Raw genomic sequence first — 21,072 nt, forward strand, 5'->3', positions numbered from 1 at the left:
AAGAGGTTTATATGGAGCAACCTCCTGGGTTTGTTGCTCAAGGGGAGTCTAACCTAGTTTGCGTCTCCGCAAATCCTTGTATGGTCTCAAGCAGTTTCTCTGGGCTTGGTTTGGAAGGTTTAGCACTGTTGTACAGCAGTTTGGCATGACTCGGAGTGAGGCTGATCACTCAGTCTTTTATAGACACTCTGATTCAGGTTCTATTTATTTGGTGGTATATGTTGATGATATTGTCATTACAGGTACTGATAATCATGGCATAACTCAGATAAAACAATATCTCTGCCATCATTTTCAAACAAAGGACCTTGGAAGACTCTGATACTTCTTAGGGATAGAAGTGGCTCAATCAAAAGATGGCATTGTACTGTCACAGAGAAAATATGCTATGGATATTCTTGAGGAGACAACTCTGTTGAATGCTAAGCCCGTTGATACTCCTATGGATCCAAATGTCAAGCTTTTGCGAAATCAGGGGGAGCTATTTTCAGATCCAGAAAGGTATAGAAGATTGGTTGGGAAACTGAACTATCTCACAGTTACTCGACCAGACATTTCCTTTGCAGTCAGTGTAGTAAGTCAGTTCTTGAATTCTCCTTGTGAAGATCACTGGAATGCAGTAATCCGTATCCTCAAGTACATCAAGACTGCTCCTGGAAAAGGTCTTCTCTATTAAAACAAAGGTCATACCAGAGTTATAGGATACTCAGATGCTGATTGGGCAGGTTCTCCCATTGATAGAAGATCCACCTCTAGGTATTGTGTATTCGTTGGAGATAACTTGATTTCCTAGAGAAGTAAGAAACAAAGTGTAGTTGCTAGATCAAGTGCTGAAGCAGAATATCGCTCCATGGCCACAGCCACCTGTGAACTCATCTGGTTAAAACAACTACTGAAAGAACTCAAGTTTGGAGACACTGGCCCTGTATCTCTCATTTGTGATAATCAAGCTGCTTTGCATATTGCTTCAAATTCAGTGTTTCATGAAAGGACTAAGCACATTGAGATAGATTGTCATTTCCTTAGAGAAAAGGTTCTCTCAGGAGATATAGTTACTCGTTTTGTCAACTCAAATGATCAATTAGCTGATGTACTCACTAAGTCTTTGAGAGTGTAACGCCCGACCACTTGCAAGAATCAATGACTGTCCCCACATACTAACACGAGACTTTTCAGTGTGCTTTGTCCTCACTCGCACACTTCCCGGGAAAACTTCCCAGGAGGTCACCCATCCCAGAATTGCTCCAAGTCAAGCACGCTTAACTGTGGAGTTCTTCCGATCCGGGCTACCAAAAAGTAGATGCATCTTGTTAGTATAGGTAGTACCAATTAATTCTTATAAGCCATTCCCAACTATACCGTCCCATACCAGCACAGTCTCTGGAATCCCTCTCTTTCGGGTGTGGATTCGATTCATTCATGTACCCCCGTCCCTAGAAGCCTGCCAGGAGCCGCTCCTTGTCCATGCCCTTTCGCACCGGCGATCACTCCCCGCCCTCGTCAGCGCCCGGGATGTTACATGCCCACCAGCTTCCGCCTGGTTCGTCCTCGAACCACACCGTAATGGAATTTGTTGAATGCAATTTGTTGATTGCATTACCCTTGTATAGGTTTAGGTTTGTAAAAGTTGATTGCTGAAACTGTTGGTGAAGAACAAAGGTCGACTGAAGCATTGAGGTAAGCCTTCGGACCTTGGGTGTAATTCCCTTGACTGTTCTACCAAGCCCTGAAAGGGTAGAGGTTGTGGTTGTGTATATAAATGCAATAAAATAGTGTGATGCTTTGTTATACGTATGTGTATGCATTTGGTGTGGCATAGGATGGTGTTTCCCTATGTTGGTATGTTGCATGACGATGCGTAAATCATACTTGGTAGTTAGCTGGCCAGTAGGACTATTTGCATCTGAGTTTCCTTAGGACAGCTTGAGAGCTCGAGGGATTTCTCCTGGAGATGTATTGCACTTTGCATAGATATGTATTTACTGCATTATTATTGTTATTGCTATTACACTGATATGGAACTGTGGGGTGGAGAGATGCTCCAAGGACCCCTGGTTTACTGGATATATTCGTATATCTCACCCCGTGTTGTGGGGACCTGTAATCATGTAACATCCCGGGCGCTGACGAGGGCGGGGAGTGATCGCCGGTGCGAAAGGGCATGGACAAGGAGCGGCTCCTGGCAGGCTTCTAGGGACGGGGGTACATGAATGAATCGAATCCACACCCGAAAGAGAGGGATTCCAGAGACTGTGCTGGTATGGGACGGTATAGTTGGGAATGGCTTATAAGAATTAATTGGTACTACCTATACTTACAAGATGCATCTACTTTTTGGTAGCCCGGATCGGAAGAACTCCACAGTTAAGCGTGCTTGACTTGGAGCAATTCTGGGATGGGTGACCTCCTGGGAAGTTTTCCCGGGAAGTGTGCGAGTGAGGACAAAGCACACTGAAAAGTCTCGTGTTAGTGTGTGGGGACAGTCATTGATTCTTGCAAGTGGCCGGGCGTTACAGAGAGGACCTAGGATAGATCAAATATGTAACAAACTTGGTGCATACGATCTATATGCTCCAGCTTGAGAGGGAGTGTTGTTGTAATTAGTGTCATAGAAGTCCCACATTGTGTATATGTCTTATTTGGTTTAATATATACATGAAATCTCCTTCGTGTAGTTGACATAAGGATTACAATGAATACCTCTTGTCTCTTGGTAATTAACAAAGACTAAACAAAATGGAATTGGTATTGATTTGATATGTTATGAGGTGATGTAAGTGACAAAGTACTAATCCCTATTTATACTAATATTAGACAAAAGCATGTATTTTATGCATCGTAGTATGTCTAGATCCATGTGTGCATGTCTTGCATTTGTTTATTTTGGTGATTTTGTTCATATGCAGAGTAAATGTTCAAGCCCTATTGTGGAGCTTTTATGTTGTGCATCTTGGTGTCTTCTATTAAGTAGGGTATGTGATGGTATCAATATTTTTTTAATAATGTTTATTCATATGAAGCTAGTTATTTTATTCGTTTTTCTTTTTCTTATCATAATTAGGTAACAAGTTGCATCTGTGCAGGTTGGAGATGATTTTATGGTTTACCTACTGAGGTTTACATCAATATTCTTGCCAGCTCCCCATGGAAAACACCACCAGGTGGGAGGTCCTCCAATCAGTCGTCTATGCTTTGATATGTTGAAGTGTTCATCAAAGTTTGAGCATCCTTCACTTTATAAATGTGGTAATGTGATCTCAGTAAACATATAAACTGTAACAGTATGAACTCTCTCTGCAGATGCCTTTTGTTATTGCTGTATGCGTCTTGAATGTTTGATTTGAATCCATCTTGTATCTGAAAGATTGTAATGTTTTGTTATTCATTTAGACTTCTAATCGTATGTTCAATTTGCTATAATACAAATAAATAATACAATCGCCAATTAAAATCACATGTGTAGTCATATAAATTCTTAGAAGATTTAATGCACGTTGCAACATCTGAGAGATGAAGAACTGTTGCCATATCTGCTTAAATCAATAACTGGATAAACTCGTGAATAGGGGTGCCTTCTATTATAACTTTTACGTTCTGTCTTGAATCAATTTCTTCTTTGTCTTCCCTCTAGTTAGTTTTTCTGATCAATGTTATGGCTATCTTGGTCTTCTTTCCTGACAAATTATTTGTGTCGTTAGTGTTTTTGCCTCTTGGTTATTAGTAAGATATTGCGAAGATGGGTTCTATTTGCAACAGGAGCACAAAAGAGAAAAAGAGCTGATGTTGATGACTTAACAGTAGAGAATCAAAAGTGCCATATTTCTTCCAGTACCAACGGTCCTGTTGGCTTTGCAAGTGATCTTGACTTATCTGTTGAGTCTTCAATGCAACTGATCAGGCATCATGGGAGCAGGAAGCATGATGTCAGTGTGTCTGAAGTTCCTAAGTCAACAAGAAATGGTCGTGTTATAAGGAAGTCTGAGTCTGAAGGGAAACAAGGCTTGAATTGTATTACACCTAGGCTTGGAAAGCGTTCTAGGCCATTTAGTTGGCAGCGGCGTAGATGCAAAAAGCAGAAGCAATTAACCTTTGAAGAAAACGGTCTAAATACGCATTGCAATTTGCTTCCCACTAATACAGATAGCTTGCATGCTAGTTTACAGTGTGACAACAACAGATTAAGCTATCATAAAAAGGTGATCAATTGTTTCTATGAAATATTGTAGAATGCCATTACAAACTTTTGTCTTGAAATTTTTGTAGCTATTAAATTCTTTTCTTATCAGACTTTTTTTAGCTATCGTTAATTCTAAATTGTAGTTAGGTTTAGTGTGATAGCCTTTATACTGATTGATAGTTGTGATTTGTGAAGGAAATTGTTAAGCTGTTTTACTTTCTTTTAGTGCACTGTGGAATGATATTAATTACTGATTCTTTGTTACTGTACAACATTTTCAAATTACAGCAAAGTGATATATGGTAGAAAGATACAGCCATTTAAGCCTCTAGAGACATCTGGCTGTAACTTTGTATTGTAGGATATACCATGTCATCTATTTCCATTATATTTGATCACTTTTTTTTATCCTTTTTACTTATGGTCTTCATCGTTAATGGAATCACGTAATATTGATATGAAATGTTAGAATAATTCAGATTGTTTGCTTCCAATTACCATTTGCAATAAATCTCAAGAGCCAGAATTTGGCAGGTACGTAGCAATATGTACTGTGGGTGAAGCAAGATGCTCTAAGTAACATGATAGTGACGGAGATATACATGCAATAAATGCCTAAAAACTGAACATAATATATGATTGGCACAAACAGGTGCTACTTTTTCTTCTTTTTTTAATGATAGGAAAATTGTCAAGATAGAAAGGAATACTAAACTGGAGCATAATGATCTTCCTAAAGTTACGAAGTGTTGAGATATATAAAATCATTAATGTAGCCTCACCCAATAGCTGAAGCTTTTGGGTTGAATTGATTCTTTACACGAAGTAACATCAGAAAAGGGAAAAAGGAAAATGCATCAGCTCAAAAGATCTAATCAGTCCTTTTGCAAGCATGTCCTAGAAACACCCTTTAAAATCCCATGAGCAGAAATTCACAAAGAAGAAAGGAAAACTAGCCTCTCTTATAAAAGCTGTTGATAGAGATAATTATTGTTGAAGATTCTATTTACTCTGCAGTAAAGGGAAATTAAGGTGTACAAGGCTCCCTAACTTTGCGAGGTTATGGGTGAAGGTCGAATGTACACCATCTTACTATTGCATTTTCTTACAAAGAGGTTGTTTCCTAAACTCAAACCTATAACCTTCTCATCACAAAGTAGCAGCCTTATCGCAGTTCCAAGGCATTCCCTCTTCTAGTTACTCTTCAGTAAAAAAAAAAAAATATGAAATATTTATAAGTTTCATATTATATTTATGAAATGTGTTTATGATAAGGGGGAGGAAGTAGTTGGATGTTGATGATAGGTTACATTAGCCAAGAATATTAATGCTGAAATAGCATTTCAATCTTCATTAACAGTAGTTGATACTTTGTAATTTCAATTAGATCTTGTCCTATTATCACATCCACTTTATATGTTGTTTAGCTGCAGATGTTGAGGCAATGTTCTTGCTGTCTAGTCTTGCCATCTCTCACAGCTGTTCCTAAGAGGACTGATATCAAAAGGCAATCCATCTTTTATAACCTGGAGTCTTCATTCTCAGTTCTTCCGAAGAAACGTATCCACCAATGAGTTTTGAATCTGACATGATGTACATGACTCTTCTTGAAATGAGATATTTTTTTTTGTTCCCATCTTTGACACTTTCTATGGAAAGACTCTTTACGTATACAAGTATAAGATTCTCTGAGTTACTAAGATGCATTATTTTGCCTCAGTGTTATTATGTCTTAGGGGCCCGTTGCTCCTTGTGCTAAGTTAAAGAGAGCATACATTAAATACCAAAAGAAAAGAGAGTATACATTTCCTTCACAAATTAACTTCAGATATTTTGTATTCCTTAAGGCCAAATTTGGCTTGTTCGAAGAATCTCATTGGTAATATTTTTGGTTTCTCATATGTAAATGCTAATGCTCAACCAATGCCTTGTTTCCACAGCAGTGGTTTGTGTCTCATTGACTCTGCATGCCTGTAAGTTCAGGCAGGCCCTTATGATTACAGTGCATTCTTTAATATAAATGTTATGACACTTTTAAGTTAGTTATTGATAAGGTCACCAGTTCGTATCCTGTATTTTGTGCTCTGAATGTATGTGAAGTTTATTTTTTTCTGCTGCCCAATTATCTTTCCGCTTTGGAGTTTATTTCATGATGCTGAAGGATTGGATTCACAACCTTCATACAGTTGTTTTAGAAGATGCCTTTTAGGGGGTGTTTGGTAGGAGGGGAAATTTTTTTTTCCTAGGAAAGTGGGGTGGGGAAAATCATTTGCCCATGTTTGGTAGGAGGAAGAATAAAAATAAGGCTGGGAAATTTTTTGTCCCATCATTTGCTTTTCCACATAGAATTGTTATCGAAGATTGCCATCAATGGGATGGAATTTTTTTTTCCCCATGCGGTGGGAAAGCCATCACATAGCATCGGTAAAATTAATCTAACATTCTCGAAAAAAATTTGGCCTATCAAATATCTTTTAGTAACTTACCCGAGAAAAAATTCTCAAATTTTTTTTTTTCCGGTAAAATCTTTTTTTTCCTCTACCAAACGCCCCCTTAAGATTGTGTTAAAGAGGTCTTAGAATGTGAGTTAATAGGACAGGAGTTGCTGGATGTTGAAAATTCATTGGCTTGAAGTTCTAGGTTGCAGTTAAATGAGGTTTTAGAGGGTTCCTTGATTGCTGCCTACTGTAACTTTTGAATGTTACCCAGGCCAGGTAGGAAATGAAAAAAAGAGAAAGATTATTACATGAATATGCCTTTAGAACACTTGTAAATTTTGATAATCAATTCCCAATATGGTTCCTTGTACATAAATGAAATGTGTATATACTTGACGTAGAAGGGGCAGGAGAAATTAAGAAAAAATCTTAAAATCTTTTAAATTCTTATTAATTGAATTTAATGATAAAGCTTGATTCCCGAAGACAGGTAACAAGCCTTTTATACGCGTCAGTGTTCTCAAATTCAATGATGAAGCTCCTATTTCTTTTAAGTTTTAATAATTGTAATGCTTTTGCAGGTATCACTCCCTTGTTAAGTGGTTTAAGCATCTCATTCGTAGGACACAGTGTTGCCAGCATAGAAAGCTCTTGGATAAGCATTGTGTTGTTCCATCATTGGATCAACATACATTTGGAAGATCTAGTACCAGACTTGAGGTTTTTTTTTTCTTTCTTTTTTCCCCCCCTTTAGAATATTAAATTTTTACTATATACGATTGGTTCAAGAAGTTTCCACTATGTTGGTGAGGTTATAAAAGATATCCCTAGAATTCTTTCATTTAATGTACATAGGAACTTATTTTGTTCAAGTTGATATTGGACACATACATAGTTTGAAGCACTTTTTAGCTTTTGCCTAGTAAACGCAGTTACTTTTTCATCTTACTATGACATATGTGGTACTTTTCACAATAAATTTTTACAACAGGAGAATGTATCAGGGACAAATGTACACAAGAAATCGCAGGATTTTGGTACTGAACATTGTGCAGATGTTGTGGAAGAAATACATTTACAGTGTGAGGCAGTTAAGTCGTACTGCTCAAAAAGTCAAGTTGTATCTTTCATATGGGCTGTTTCTAGGAGTTTACTTCCTTCCGAATTATTAGGTACTCCTTCTAATTGGAGAATAATGAAAAGAAATATTTCCAAGTTCATACACTTACGGAGATATGAGAAGTTCCCTTTAAAGCTATGTATGCATGAACTAAAAACATCAAGGTTTCCATTCCTATCAAATAAATATTTCTTCAATAGTCAAAATGCTTGGGTTCTAAAGTATATAAAAGGACATAACAAAGTCCTTAACGAAGAATTTGGAAGTTGGAACAATGCTGTACCTGGTGTCAAACGTAAGCTTTTGGAGAAGTGGATCTTCTGGTACTTCTCTTGTCTGGTTGTACCTTTGGTGCAAGCAAACTTCTATGTTACTGAAAGTGAGCAAGGGAAACAAGATATGTACTATTACAAGAAACCAGTTTGGGAGAAGTTGACTAATAGCACTATTGCTTGCTTCAAAGACTGGAGATACAATTACCTGAATGATGTGGCTGTACATAATATTCTTAGAGGTAGACCATTTGGGTTTTCAAAGCTCAGACTTCAACCAAAAGAAAATGGAGTAAGGATGGTGGCAAATCTGAAAGGTTCTTCAAGAATGCCATTGCCTGTGTCCACTATGGGAGTTCAATATTGCAAAACAGAGAGGAAAGCAAAACACCAGAAAATCAAGTTTGAACATTATCAGTCTGTGAATTCTGCTCTTCGTGATGCCCATACTATTCTAAAAGGAATTCAGTTCAAGAAGCCTGAGAAGCTGGGTTCTTCAGTGTTTGACTACAATGATATTTACAAAAAACTATGCCCATTTTTGGTTGGCCAAAAGAAGGGATTGGCATCTTTGCCCAGTTTATTCATTGTCACGTCTGATGTGTTGAAAGCTTTTGATTCTGTTGATCAGGACAAGCTGCTTGGCATTATGAAAAATGTTCTATTGAAAGATGAATATTTTCTTAAACAGTATGATCAAGTTGTTTGTACAAAGAGATCTTTGTGGGTTCAAAAGCAATTTACAATGCTGGATGAAACTAGTAACACTGGCCCTCAAAGATTTACTTCATATGCTTCCTTTCGTTCCCAGCATGCTGTCTATGTTAACCAGGTATGACTTTTCAATTTTTCTAATAAGCATAGGAGAAAGTCTTGTGTTTGTGTGTATCTCCACATTCCGTCATCATCTGTTCTGTTTCTCTGTGTCTTTGATGGAACTGATTTGTATTAATATTTAGGACACTGGAGCACAGCTCCTTACACGATTCAGAGACTGTAATTAATGAAAAGGTAATGACGCAAACAAGAAAATTACAGACACCATGACGTAACTCCCAGAGGCTATTCCCCAAAATAACAACTTACTCACAATCAACATGAATCCCCTCCTCACACCCCCATACACAATATAAGTACTCATTTACCACTCCCAACCGTAAGGCCTTCCCTTTTCTCTCTCTTCTAACTAACTCCCTTCATCCCCACCTTTCATTTCTGAACACCCTTGCTCCCCAGGATGTCCGTCTGGACTCCCTTGTATAATTGGCCTAGGATTCCCTTGCATAACTGGGCCTGAGTTCCTTTGCCTTGCTGTTGCTGACCGAACCTCTTTACACCTCTTTCTCTCCCTTTTTCATTCATAGATCTGTTTTAGGGGCTCACCAGTCTTGTAATAAGTTTACCAATTCAAATTTGAATGTCTTGTATTGTCAATTATGATATTTCTTTTCCTCCTCTATATTGTATACTCTGTTTGTAATTTAAGTGTGTATTGACATGGATCTTAATTGGAAATTTTCATTTCCTCCTATATCATTTGTTCATCCAGACTTCAGCTGACAAAAACACCAAAATTATACTGGAATCCCACAAATGATGCTGTAATCCATGATTGCTGGTCACCTTCAAGAACTACCAAATTCTCCATTTCTTCCTCCGACATGAGATGTAGATGGTTGGACCAATCTGATAGGAACTAAGGGAAACTGAGTGTGAAAAGATGCAAAGAGAGGACATAGAGAAAGTACTTATTTTTTCTGTGTCGTGAATGAAGGAGAGTGATCTCCTCCTAGGGAAGTTCCCTTTTTCAACCGAGCAATGTGCTCGGTCACAATATGTTAAAAAAGATGCCCATCCTATACATTTTCTGCTATTTATCCACCTAACTACCAAATTGCCATCCAAATTAACTAACTGTCCTCCTAACTAACCTGATGGCTTCTCTTAATTCTGTGTAGTATACAACTCTTGCCCCAACCCTTTTGAGTTTCATCCCTCATAGATGGGGCCTCCTTTTTGCCTTGAAAATTTGTTGGCTGATACTTCAATTGATACTAACTCTTCATTGACATTGATAATTTCTATGAACTCTCCCTACTTACATTGGTTCCTAGCTTTTCCATTTATGTAAGTTTGTGCATGAGAGTTTTTTTTCCCAGTTCTCCTTAATTAATTGAGTACATTATTGGTTCCTTTTTTGGTATATTGGGAGTCATGTTCTTTGAAACTTAAGGGTCTAGAAAAGGGAAAGGAGAGAATGCTGCTAATTAGGTTAGTGCTAGTAGTACTCGTATATACCCCAGTCCAATGCTAAGAATACTAATAACTCTATTATTTTCTACCCCTCCCCGTCAAACTTAAGCTTGCTCAGTTTAAGCTTGTTACAAGTAGTAAAACATATACAATAAACAAAGAACTGGATTTCAGAATTAACAAAAGTGGGCACTAAACACTCTTTTTGGCCCAGCGAACTGGATTTTTTGATATATTGTAGGAAAGAAAGACAGAAACGAAGTACAAATGTGACTAAGTACAAACAGAAAGGAAATGAACAATAGCAATAGCTCAACTGTTGTGACCCAGTCTCTTGGGCTAGCCAACCAGTCTCTTGGGCTAAGCAATGACAGGCCCATACGTCTTAGAAAGCAGCCTGTTTATTTACAGGACTATTTCCAATAACTAAATAAACAATTACTCTATTATTTTATTTAGTAGAGAAGATGTTTGTTACGAGTTTGTTACCGAGGAAAGGGGAACATTGTAACACAGGTGTATAAGTAGCCCATGAGGGGCGTGAATGAAAATTATGAAAAGTTGGACAATCTCTCTCTTTAACTCTTTCTTCTCTCATCATCATCTTCTTGTTCTTCTGTGAAACTTCTTATAATATTCTGTACAAAAATCCCTACATCAACTATTCCAATTACAGAGACCCTGTTAACTAACACCCAAAGAGACTGGTTCAGTACTTTTGAGAGGTACTGAGCTCTCCCAAACTCTGTTCCAATTCCAGCTTATCCTTCCTCCATGCTTCTCCCATCTCTTAACCCTATTCAACTGATTCTTTCAACCACCTCCCCACCAGGTTCTCTCTATCCTCTAGCAGAATTCCCATCCAACAATTCCTTATCTAGAATATTCCTTCCCAATGCTGAGTCATCCATCCTTTTTGGTTCTTCAACACTTCCTATAATACACCCTTAACGGAATTGTATCAGAACACCAGTCCATCAAAACACAAAACTTAGGCAAGTAGTACACCCCTTGAATTCTTGGCAACATTAGTTGTAGATAGGTCACTCTGAGTCAGGTACCATACCACCCAGTAATGACCTCTAACTGGGGTCTAGAAAACATTGAGTCGAGTATGATAACATCCACTAACACAGATGGGGATCCTTTACTAGTTTCCAAAGTCTTTAATCGACAAATCTTGACAGCAAAAGAAAGAAACTACAAACAATAATCTCCTAATGACACAAAACACAAAGTTACTCCCACACAACACCTTAGTCTGAAGCCAAACAGGCCATGTTTGCTAAACCAAAATAAAAAAGATGCTGTATTGCTCCACTTCAAGACATTGGCAACCACCCTGAGTCACTTGGAGAAAAAACGAAATGACACCTCATATTTGGATATTGAAACAAAAAAGCAGTGAAAAACACCACTGCCACTAACCAAATGCTGCCAAACACCATCCATAGTAACTCCTCATGTCTTGTTGCTCTGCTTGTACCAAAATTTCGCACCACTGGCCAACCAAATGTGCTTTCCTAAAAGTCTCAATTGTAGACAGCCCAAAGTCTCACTCAGCAGGAATAATACACATTGTTACCTATTGTCTTGTATTTCTAGAATTATTGTGGTGGCATCTCAAGCATTTTCTTCATATATCTAGGGTGGCTAGTTTGAGGTGGATCTGGAACTCTGGTCCTAGTTTAGCGGAACTTGATCACATAATGCTAAGAAGTATGTTTATTTAAATAAAGAGAGAAGTTTATAAACCCAATGTGATTTACTCTTTTATCACTTATATAACACCTCACATTTCTAAATCATAAATTAATATATTAAATGAGAATTAAAGGGAAGGATTAGTGAAAATCCTGAAAATTAGACCTAAATACAAAGAAAGGGCAAAACGGTAAATTAACCATGCACACAACCCTAAGAAGGAAATTGAATAGAAGGTCTCAGATGATAAAAATAACCCTGGAAATGGATTTAGAACGAAAAATTGAGTGGATAGGCAAGTTTCAGAAAATTCAGTGAATAGTGTTTTTACCGGGTAAAAATACTGCGGTACGATTGCACCGTAAAACGTGCCGATTGAGTTTTGAGCTCTAGATTTTAAATACAAGTTATAAATGGTATATAGGACTAGGAAATATGATTTCTTATGAAAATTGATGGAAATTAGTAAATTTGGGGAAGCGTGCCTACGGCGCGCGCAACAGTTTAAAACAACATTTTCTCCGAACGACCGGAAAACTTCGGATTCATCTGATCAAGGGTAATTAAAGGACAATGGTTAATGTTAAAAATTAGAGTTTCTAAATAGGTTGTGAATTTATGGATGTTTAGTGGAATCAGAGGAAAATTCAAGTTAGTTTGAAATCGCGTGAGGTGGCGGTGGGACCCACCTCACTTAAACCACTTAAGCCACCTAAACACATGTCCTATTCATCATCTTCTCCTTCCATTCTCTCTCTCCACAAACCGTGACAGCCCCCCTCCCCCTTTCATTTTCGTTTTTTTTTTTATTTTCTCCATAACTTCATCAATCCTTAACCGAATCGGACGATTCTTGTCTTGAAATTCGATGGAAATCATCACCCGAACCCGTTCCACTGATTAGTTTCCTTTGAAACCCTCTCTATTGTGAGAAAAGAGGCATATACAGCCACGGAATTTTTGGGAATTTTGTGATTTTGGGGTTGATTTCTTAAGCCATTGCTTGTGGAGTTCTAGGAGGAGTCTTGTGACGTAATTGTGGGTAAGTTTCAACACCTCTCATGGATTGATTTGAGGATTTATTTTCATGAACCCTAAAGGGCATGGTTGTCAAACTCGAGATTTTATGCAAACTCGGAAGGGTGAACCAAAATCGTAAATCGCAAAATCGTAACACGGATCGTAGACTCGTAACACAAGATACAAATTATATTTTTATATATTTATATGCATATAAAGTAATATAATAAGCAAATTTAATTCAACCAACCAGCATAATAATGTCATACAATAGTCATAATCACATAATGTCTCAAACACATAAAGTCATAGCACACAACATTCAAATCCAAAACAATATATCAATCAAATCTCAATGGAATGATGGAATGTCATAATCATCCTCCTCCTCATCATCTTCATCACCATATTCATCACCATCTTCATTATTTCCTTCATCTTCATCTTCATCTTCATCACCAAAACAATGTTGCATGATGTCTTCTCCACCTTCCCCACCAAGTTCAGAACCACCATCAGCTTCAGGTATCAACATCAAAGCATCTTCATCTGTAGCATCTAAGTTAAATTCAGGGATATCCAAATCATCTATATCTTCAATGTTGGATGGGCTTCCCTCATTTTCCACAATCCATTCATCATCAGATGAAAGATCATCTATGCTATAAAACTCATGCTCTTGCCCAACACTTTTTTTGCGTTCCCTCTTCTTGGACAATTTTAAATTGGCCATCACATATACAAGATCATTCATTTTCTGCTGTTTCAGGCGATTTCTTTTCTTGGTATGGACCTAAACAAATACAAACCCAATGAATATATAGCAATTAGCAAGTAATAGGTAGTGATTTTAAATTTTAACTATAAAATACAAATAATTTACCATCTCAAAAGCACTCCAGTTACGCTCACACCCAGACGAACTGCATGTCAAGCTTAATATACGAATGGCAAATCTTTGTAACTCTGGATACTGAAATCCATAAGATTCCCACCATTGTGCTGGAGTCTTTAATTTCAACCCTTCTTGAGCTATTGAACTACCAAAAAACTCTTCTTGCATCTTGAAAATTTCAATTTGCTTATCAATGCGATTTCTTTCTTCAATACTTGTTGTCATCCTATCCAAACACAGATATAGTCCATGCATAACTTCAAAATCAGCTTTAAAATCAGGACCATAATGAAGTTGAGGATTAAGGTAATAGCCTGCAGCATGCAAAGGTCTATGGAGTTGTCGATCCCATCTGTTATCAATGATTGTCCATAGAGGCATATATCTAAGGTGGGAACAAATTGAGTTAGTTTTAAAACAAAGGCTACAAATTACAAGGTTCTTTTGCTTTAAATTCATAATTACCTGCTTTCGACGCCTCTGAGATCGCTTCAAATAGTTTCTTTTGCTTTATCCATTGCTTCATAAATGTATCCCATGGCTGGTTTTTCATCAGAATCAACCATACGAAGCACTTTGATTAACGGAAAAGCACCCCTCAAGCAATTGACAAGGTTCTTCCAAAACTTCTTGTCTATAACCACATCCTCAATATATTTCCCATCCTTTGATTTTGCACACTGGCTAGACTGCCATTTCTCTGAAGTGAACATTCTTTGCAATGGTCCCTTGTTTTCACCTAGACAACCCAAGGTCAGATATGATGTGGCAAAGCGAGTCATGCCTGGCCTCACCAAATCCTTTCCTTTTGTAAAATGTTGTAATAAACAAATTAAGGAAGTCCTTGAATATATATAAGTAGTAATTTTTCTCCCCTTTGCAATGGTATCTTTATGCATTGGTATGCCTTCAAGATCTTCCAACATCAAATCAATGCAGTGAGCGGCACAAGGTGTCCAATACAAATGTAATCTTTTTTCCATCAACAACCTTCCAGCAGCTTTGTAATTGGCAGCGTTGTCAGACACAACTTGAATAACATTTTCTTCTCCCACCTCATTAATAATTTCTTCAAGCATAGCAACAATGGCTTCAGCGGTTTTTGATATATGAGAGGCATCAATAGACTTAAAAAAAACTGTTCCTTTGGGGCTATTTACCAAGAAGTTGATTAATGTCCTCCTCCTTTGATCAGTCCAACCATCAGTCATTATTGTGCAACCTGTTTTCTTCCAAAAAACTTTATGTTTCTCCATATCAGTCATTGTCAACTGCACATGTTGCTTCAAATATTTTTCTCTGATTTCATGGTAGGATGGAGGTTTAAATCCATGACCATGTCGTATAACATCATCAAACATCTCTTGAAATTCATCACTCTTCACAACATTAAATGGTATAGCATTGGCATAAAAAAATTTAGCAATTTTTGAACATGCCGACTCTCTCAAATCCTTCTTAAATAAACAATTGATGGTGGTTTGAGTACTCACTCCTTTTCTCTTGAAAATATTTGGAACTTGAGATTGAGATTGAGAGCTTTCATCTTCTTCCCCTTTTCTTTTTTCTCCAAGTATTTCACATTCATTTTGAGACTGACTACTTGATTTCTTATTTTGCAACAAGAACACAATATCCCACATTTGTTTCTTCACATCATCAGGAACAGATGGGCAAGCTAGCACATCTATTTTAGTCCCAGCCAAATGATGTTTCAGTCTATAAACTCCTCCAGTTAGTACCCTTGTACAAAACTTGCATTTAATTTTTTTTGCATTTCCATCCACTACAAATCCATAACTCCATGCAACATCATTCTTACTTCCAAGAGCATTCTTATGAATTTTTTTAGAAGTTGTTGTTCCTCCACTTCCACATGCAGTAGTACTATTAACACCACTTGAAGACATTTTCTAAAAATATACAACAATCAAATTCACAACAAATAATAAAAATTAACCACAATTCAAGTGAAATTAACTTAGACTAATTTAATACAATTAATTTTATTTTTTCCTTTGAATATAAAATCAAACAGAGGCAATTCAAGTGAAAAAAAAATTAATTTGTTTTTTCAAATAAATCTGATTTGGTTTGGATACCCAAAAAAAAAAAAAAAAATCTGATTTGGTTTAGTTTAGTTTACGGTTTATCAAAAAAAATAAAAAAACTGATTTTGTTTTATAAAATAAAATAAACTGATTTTGTTTAATAAAATAAAAAAACTGATTTTGTTTTATAAAATAAAATAAACTGATTTTGTTTAATAAAATGAATTTATTTTATAAATAAAATAAACTGATTTTGTTTATTAAAATAAAATATAATGATTTTGTTTTATAAAATAAAAAAATGAATTTGTTTTATAAATAAAATAAACTGATTTTATTTTATAAAACAAAAAAAATGAATTTGTTTTATAAATAAAATAAACTGATTTTGTTTTATAAATAAAATAAATTGATTTTGTTTTATAAAATAAAATAAAATGATTTATAAATTAAAAAAATAAAAATAAAACAGACGGTAGAAGATGAGACAGACAGAGGCGACTTGAGAAAAAATAAAAAACGAAACAAAGAAATCGAACCAGAGAGGCAGAGAGCACTCACGCAGAGGTGAGGGATGACCGATGACGGTGGCTTGAAGCACGACGGCGAAGCAGAAGACGTTGCTCGAAGAACGCGGAGGAGAAGCTTCACTCAGCAAGATGACGAAGCACGCGGAGAAGCTTCAGTTCACTCACGCAGAGAAGACGGTGACGGTGGCTTGAAGGTCTGGTCTTCGTCAGTCGCGAGTTTCTCTCCCACCCCACGATGGTGGCTCAGAGGATCTAGGTTTTTTTTTATCTAAAAAAACCCATTTATACTCACTCCTTTCCGGGTCAAATATTCGGGTAATGGTTTTTTTTTCCTGATGAAAACGTGTAACTCGTACGATTATACGAGTTTGTCAAGAAACTCGACGTTTCTGCCATTTGAGGACCAAAACCGAGTAAATGAAGATCATGACTCGTAACACTGTTGCTGAAGCGTTTACTCGTCCGATTTCACGAGTAAACGCGCGAGTTTAACAACCATGCTAAATGGGCTTTTGTTGATTTGTCTTGTTAGAGAGCTCAAATGGAAAATGTTTGTACATGAATGTGTCTTAGAATGATGTGTAGTAGCCATAAATGCAATAAAAATTATTGGTGAAAAATATGATTTTTAACTTAGAAAAATTTGATGGTGTTATGACTTTGTGTTTGAGATTATTGTTAGGATTGTGTAACGGGATTGTGGTATGATTGTATGATGATATAATAAGATTGTATGAGGTGTGGAGTAGTTAAAAATTGATTGAAATTCCTTGGAGTATACCATTGTTGAATTCGGCCGTTTAGGGAAAAGGAAGGAAATGATGTTGAAATTACTTGGATGAGATATTGTGTGTTAAATGGTAATTAGATGTATTAGCATATAAACAACTAAGGCTTTGTATTAGTTTACTGGTTTTACTGTACTGCTGTAGTATTGTCCCTATGGTGTGTCACACACCTGATTATTACTCATTCTGTTAGAGTTTGATTCTGTTAGAGTTTGTTACAGATTGTTAGGATTGGTTATCTGCTGAGTCAGCAACACCTGATCTATAAATAGATCTCTCTCTGTATCAGTTCATTATTCAATATACATTTTACATCAGAATCATATCAATGACTTCTCTCTCTCTCTCTCTGCTTTTCTCTTATGTATTCATCTCTGTTATGGTATCAGAGCATTCGATCTGAAGGCCTGATCCATAAAGCCTATTCATGTCTTCCGCTTCGGATTCACCTTCCTCTAATCGAGAATCCTCACATCACGAATCTTCACATCACGAATCCTCATCTCATCCATCGTCACATGCAAAATCAGCTTCGAAGATGTAGAACAAAGCTCCACAACTGTTCAATCAACAGATAACAGTGAAATTGATGGAACAGAATTACTTGCTATGGAATCAAATTGTAGATCCAATCATCACGTCACATCAGATGCATCGTTTCTTGGTTAATCCTAAGATACCTCTTCAATTTCTGTCAGAAGATGATCGAATCAGTGATGTCCAGAATCCTGAGTATGTGGAATGGATAACACAAGACTCAATGCTTCTGTCTTGGCTTCTTTCAACCGTTTCAGAATCGATTCTGAACGAGATATTAGGAGTAAAGTTTTCATATGAAGCGTGGGACAAAATACACAAATTGTTCCAAGGAATGATGAAATCAAAAGCAAGGTTGCTGAGATCTGAATTACACGCCATCAAAAAAGGATCAAAGACTGTGAAGGAGTTCCTTTCTCGAATCAAAGGTATTTGTAATTCTCTCAAGTCAATAGGAAGTCCAGTTAGTAATGAAGAGTGTTCAAATATTATACTTGGAGGATTACCAGCTGAATACATGGCGTTTATTGCGTCTGTTCATGCGCGCGAAAATGCTTACTCCGTTGAAGATTTGAGTATTCAATTGATGACTCATGAACAAATACTAATGAGACAATCAGAGGCGTTGATTCAGAATCTGCAGCAGTGAATTTGACTCAGCACAATTCAGAAGCTGGAAAACAGAGTAACAATAGCAATGCTGTGAACAGTGACACTCTGTTTGCCCCTGTTTTACGTAACCAGGAACAGAGCACTGGTTTTCACAACTCCAGTCGCTCATATGTGCCAAACAGAGGCAGAGGACGTTATAGAGGACGCAACTACAATAGAGGAAGAGGACGTGGAGCAAGTGGAGGAAGATCTAATGTTTGTTGCCAACTTTGCTATAAGTTTGGACATGATGTTCAAACTTGTTGGCATAGATTTGATGAGCACTTTGTTCCCACTCTTCCACCACCCAACATCACCTCTCATTCTCAATTTTTTCCTCAGATGTTTGCTCAGGTTCAGACAAATCAGATACCTCAACAGCGTCATTCCTTCCAGTATGTTCGTCCTCAGAGTGTGCAACCACAAGCTATGATTACTGCTCAACCTGGAATTCTGCCCACACCTGCACCTGCCTTGGAGTGGTATCCTGATTCTGGTGCATCACATCATGTCACCTCCAACCCTCAGAATCTGATGCAGAGTCAGCAATTGAGTGGTGCAGACCAAATACTGATTAGGCAATGGCCAAGGTTTGGCTGTCACAGCTATTGGTTCCTCCAATTTTTCTTCTCCCTTTGACACACACACATACTTGCGTTTTACAAATCTCCTTTTTGTTCCTTCCATTATGAAAAATCTTGTGAGTGTCAGCCAATTTGCCAAAGATAATTCTGTGTACTTTGAATTTCACCCTTCCTTTTGTCTTGTTAAATCACAGGGGACACACAAAGTCTTGCTTGAAGGTATCCTTGACTCTAGTGGTCTTTATAAATTCAACGACATCAATCTTCATCAAACACCAACTCATGCTCCACAAAGTGTCTCATGTACTCCTTTTCAGCAACCTTCAAGCTTGATATCTCCTGTTTGTAATACTGTTTCTCCACCAGTATCTTCAGTTTGTAATAGTAATAATCCAGTGACTGCTACTCAGTCTTCTGAGCTAGGAACTTCTGTTTACTCAATGTGGCATTGTCATTTAGGACATCCACATAAAGAAATTCTTAAATCTGTTCTTCAAGCTTGTAATATACCTGTGAATAATAAAGTTGTTTAGATGTTTTGTTCAGATTGTTGCATTGGTAAGGCCCATCGTTTGCCCTCTTCCCCCTCACATACTGTTTACAATACTCCCTTTGAATTGATATACAGTGACCTATGGGGCCCTGCTTCTATAAAATCCATGATGGGACACTTGTACTATATTTCCTTTGTTGATGCAAATACTAGATTTACATGGATTTATCCTTTGAAACAGAAGTCAGATGCACTTCAAACTTTCAAAAATTTTCACTCTCTAGTACAAACACAATTCAATGTCTCTATCAAGTCCATCCAAACCGATTGGGGAGGGGAGTTTCGATCCTTTACCCAGTTTCTTCTTCTTCATGGAATCAACCATAGAATAGCATGCCCTCACACCCATCATCAGAATGGAGTGGTAGAGAGAAAGCATAGGCATATTGTTGAAACTGGTCTCACTATGCTCTCTTCTGCCTCTCTACCAATGAAGTATTGGGATTATGCATTTATTTCTGCTGTATATCTGATTAATAGGTTACCTACAGCAGTACTGGATTTTCAAACTCCCTATACAAAGCTGTTTCATGTTATACCTGATTACAAATTTCTCAAAATTTTTGGTTGTGCTTGCTTTCCCTTTCTCAGACCATACAATAAGCATAAGCTGGAATTTAGATCTCAAGAGTGTATCTTTCTTGGCTATGCTCCCAATCATAAGGGTTACTTGTGTCAAAATCCAGATGGCCGTGTCTTTATTTCAAGGGATGTTTTATTTAATGAACATAGGTTTCCATTTCCTCTATGGAATATTAAGCCTGGCTTCCCTAATGCATCTATCGTTCCTGCTTCTATTCCTCTTACTGTTCTTCCCAATTTTAATGTTCACCAACCATTCACCTCTTTTCCTACTAATGCAACACAATCTGATCACAACACTCATTCTGTTCACAGTCTTGATGAACCAGCTATTGACTCTCCTACTCCTCCACCTGCTTTGTCACAATCTCCTGCTTTGTCACAATCTCCAGTTCTGTCATCTTCTGTACCAATTCTGTCCCCTACTTCTGTCTCACCTCCTCAAGATAACTCCTCCAATTCTGGTCAGTCTTGTTCCCCAGTACTCTTGTCACCAATTTCTTCCTCCTCACCTTCCTCCTCTTCTGAATATCAGCCATCACAAACAGTGAGTCCTTCCTCTTCCCCTCACTCTATCACTACAAGGTCCAAGAGCCTAGCCAGATCTCTTGCTCTCCCCACTCATATGGAACCTGTAACTGTTAAACAAGCCTTGGCCAGCCAACAATGGCTGGATGCTATGAAGGCAGAATATAAAGCTTTACAATCTAATCATACTTGGACTCTTGTTTCTCTTCCTTCTAACAGGAAGGCTATAGGCTGCAAATGGGTGTTTAAAATCAAGGAGAATCCAGATGGGACAGTCAACAAGTATAAAGCTCGCCTAATTGCTAAGGGGTTTCATCAACAAGAAGGTTTTGATTACTCAGAAACCTTTTCTCCTGTTGTCAGGCCAGTAACAGTAAGAATTATGCTCA

General features: G+C 37.3%; 1 protein-coding gene across 1 annotated transcript in view; it reads left to right on the plus strand.

The window, feature by feature from the left end:
* Nucleotides 1-21,072, plus strand: part of LOC133297746 (telomerase reverse transcriptase) — a 41,393-nt gene that overhangs the window by 5,199 nt on the left and 15,122 nt on the right. The window contains exons 3-9 of the mRNA XM_061496960.1: nt 2,907-2,972; nt 3,084-3,246; nt 3,757-4,196; nt 5,605-5,737; nt 6,006-6,150; nt 7,197-7,335; nt 7,607-8,839. Of these exons, the coding sequence (XP_061352944.1) occupies nt 2,907-2,972; nt 3,084-3,246; nt 3,757-4,196; nt 5,605-5,737; nt 6,006-6,150; nt 7,197-7,335; nt 7,607-8,839 (2,319 nt within the window). The remainder of the gene's footprint in view (nt 1-2,906; nt 2,973-3,083; nt 3,247-3,756; nt 4,197-5,604; nt 5,738-6,005; nt 6,151-7,196; nt 7,336-7,606; nt 8,840-21,072) is intronic.

This window comes from Gastrolobium bilobum, unplaced genomic scaffold (assembly GCF_033153095.1).
Source record: "Gastrolobium bilobum isolate Gb01-03AN ecotype WA unplaced genomic scaffold, APGP_CSIRO_Gbil_v1 utg73160, whole genome shotgun sequence".
NCBI classification, from domain to species: Eukaryota; Viridiplantae; Streptophyta; class Magnoliopsida; order Fabales; family Fabaceae; genus Gastrolobium; species Gastrolobium bilobum.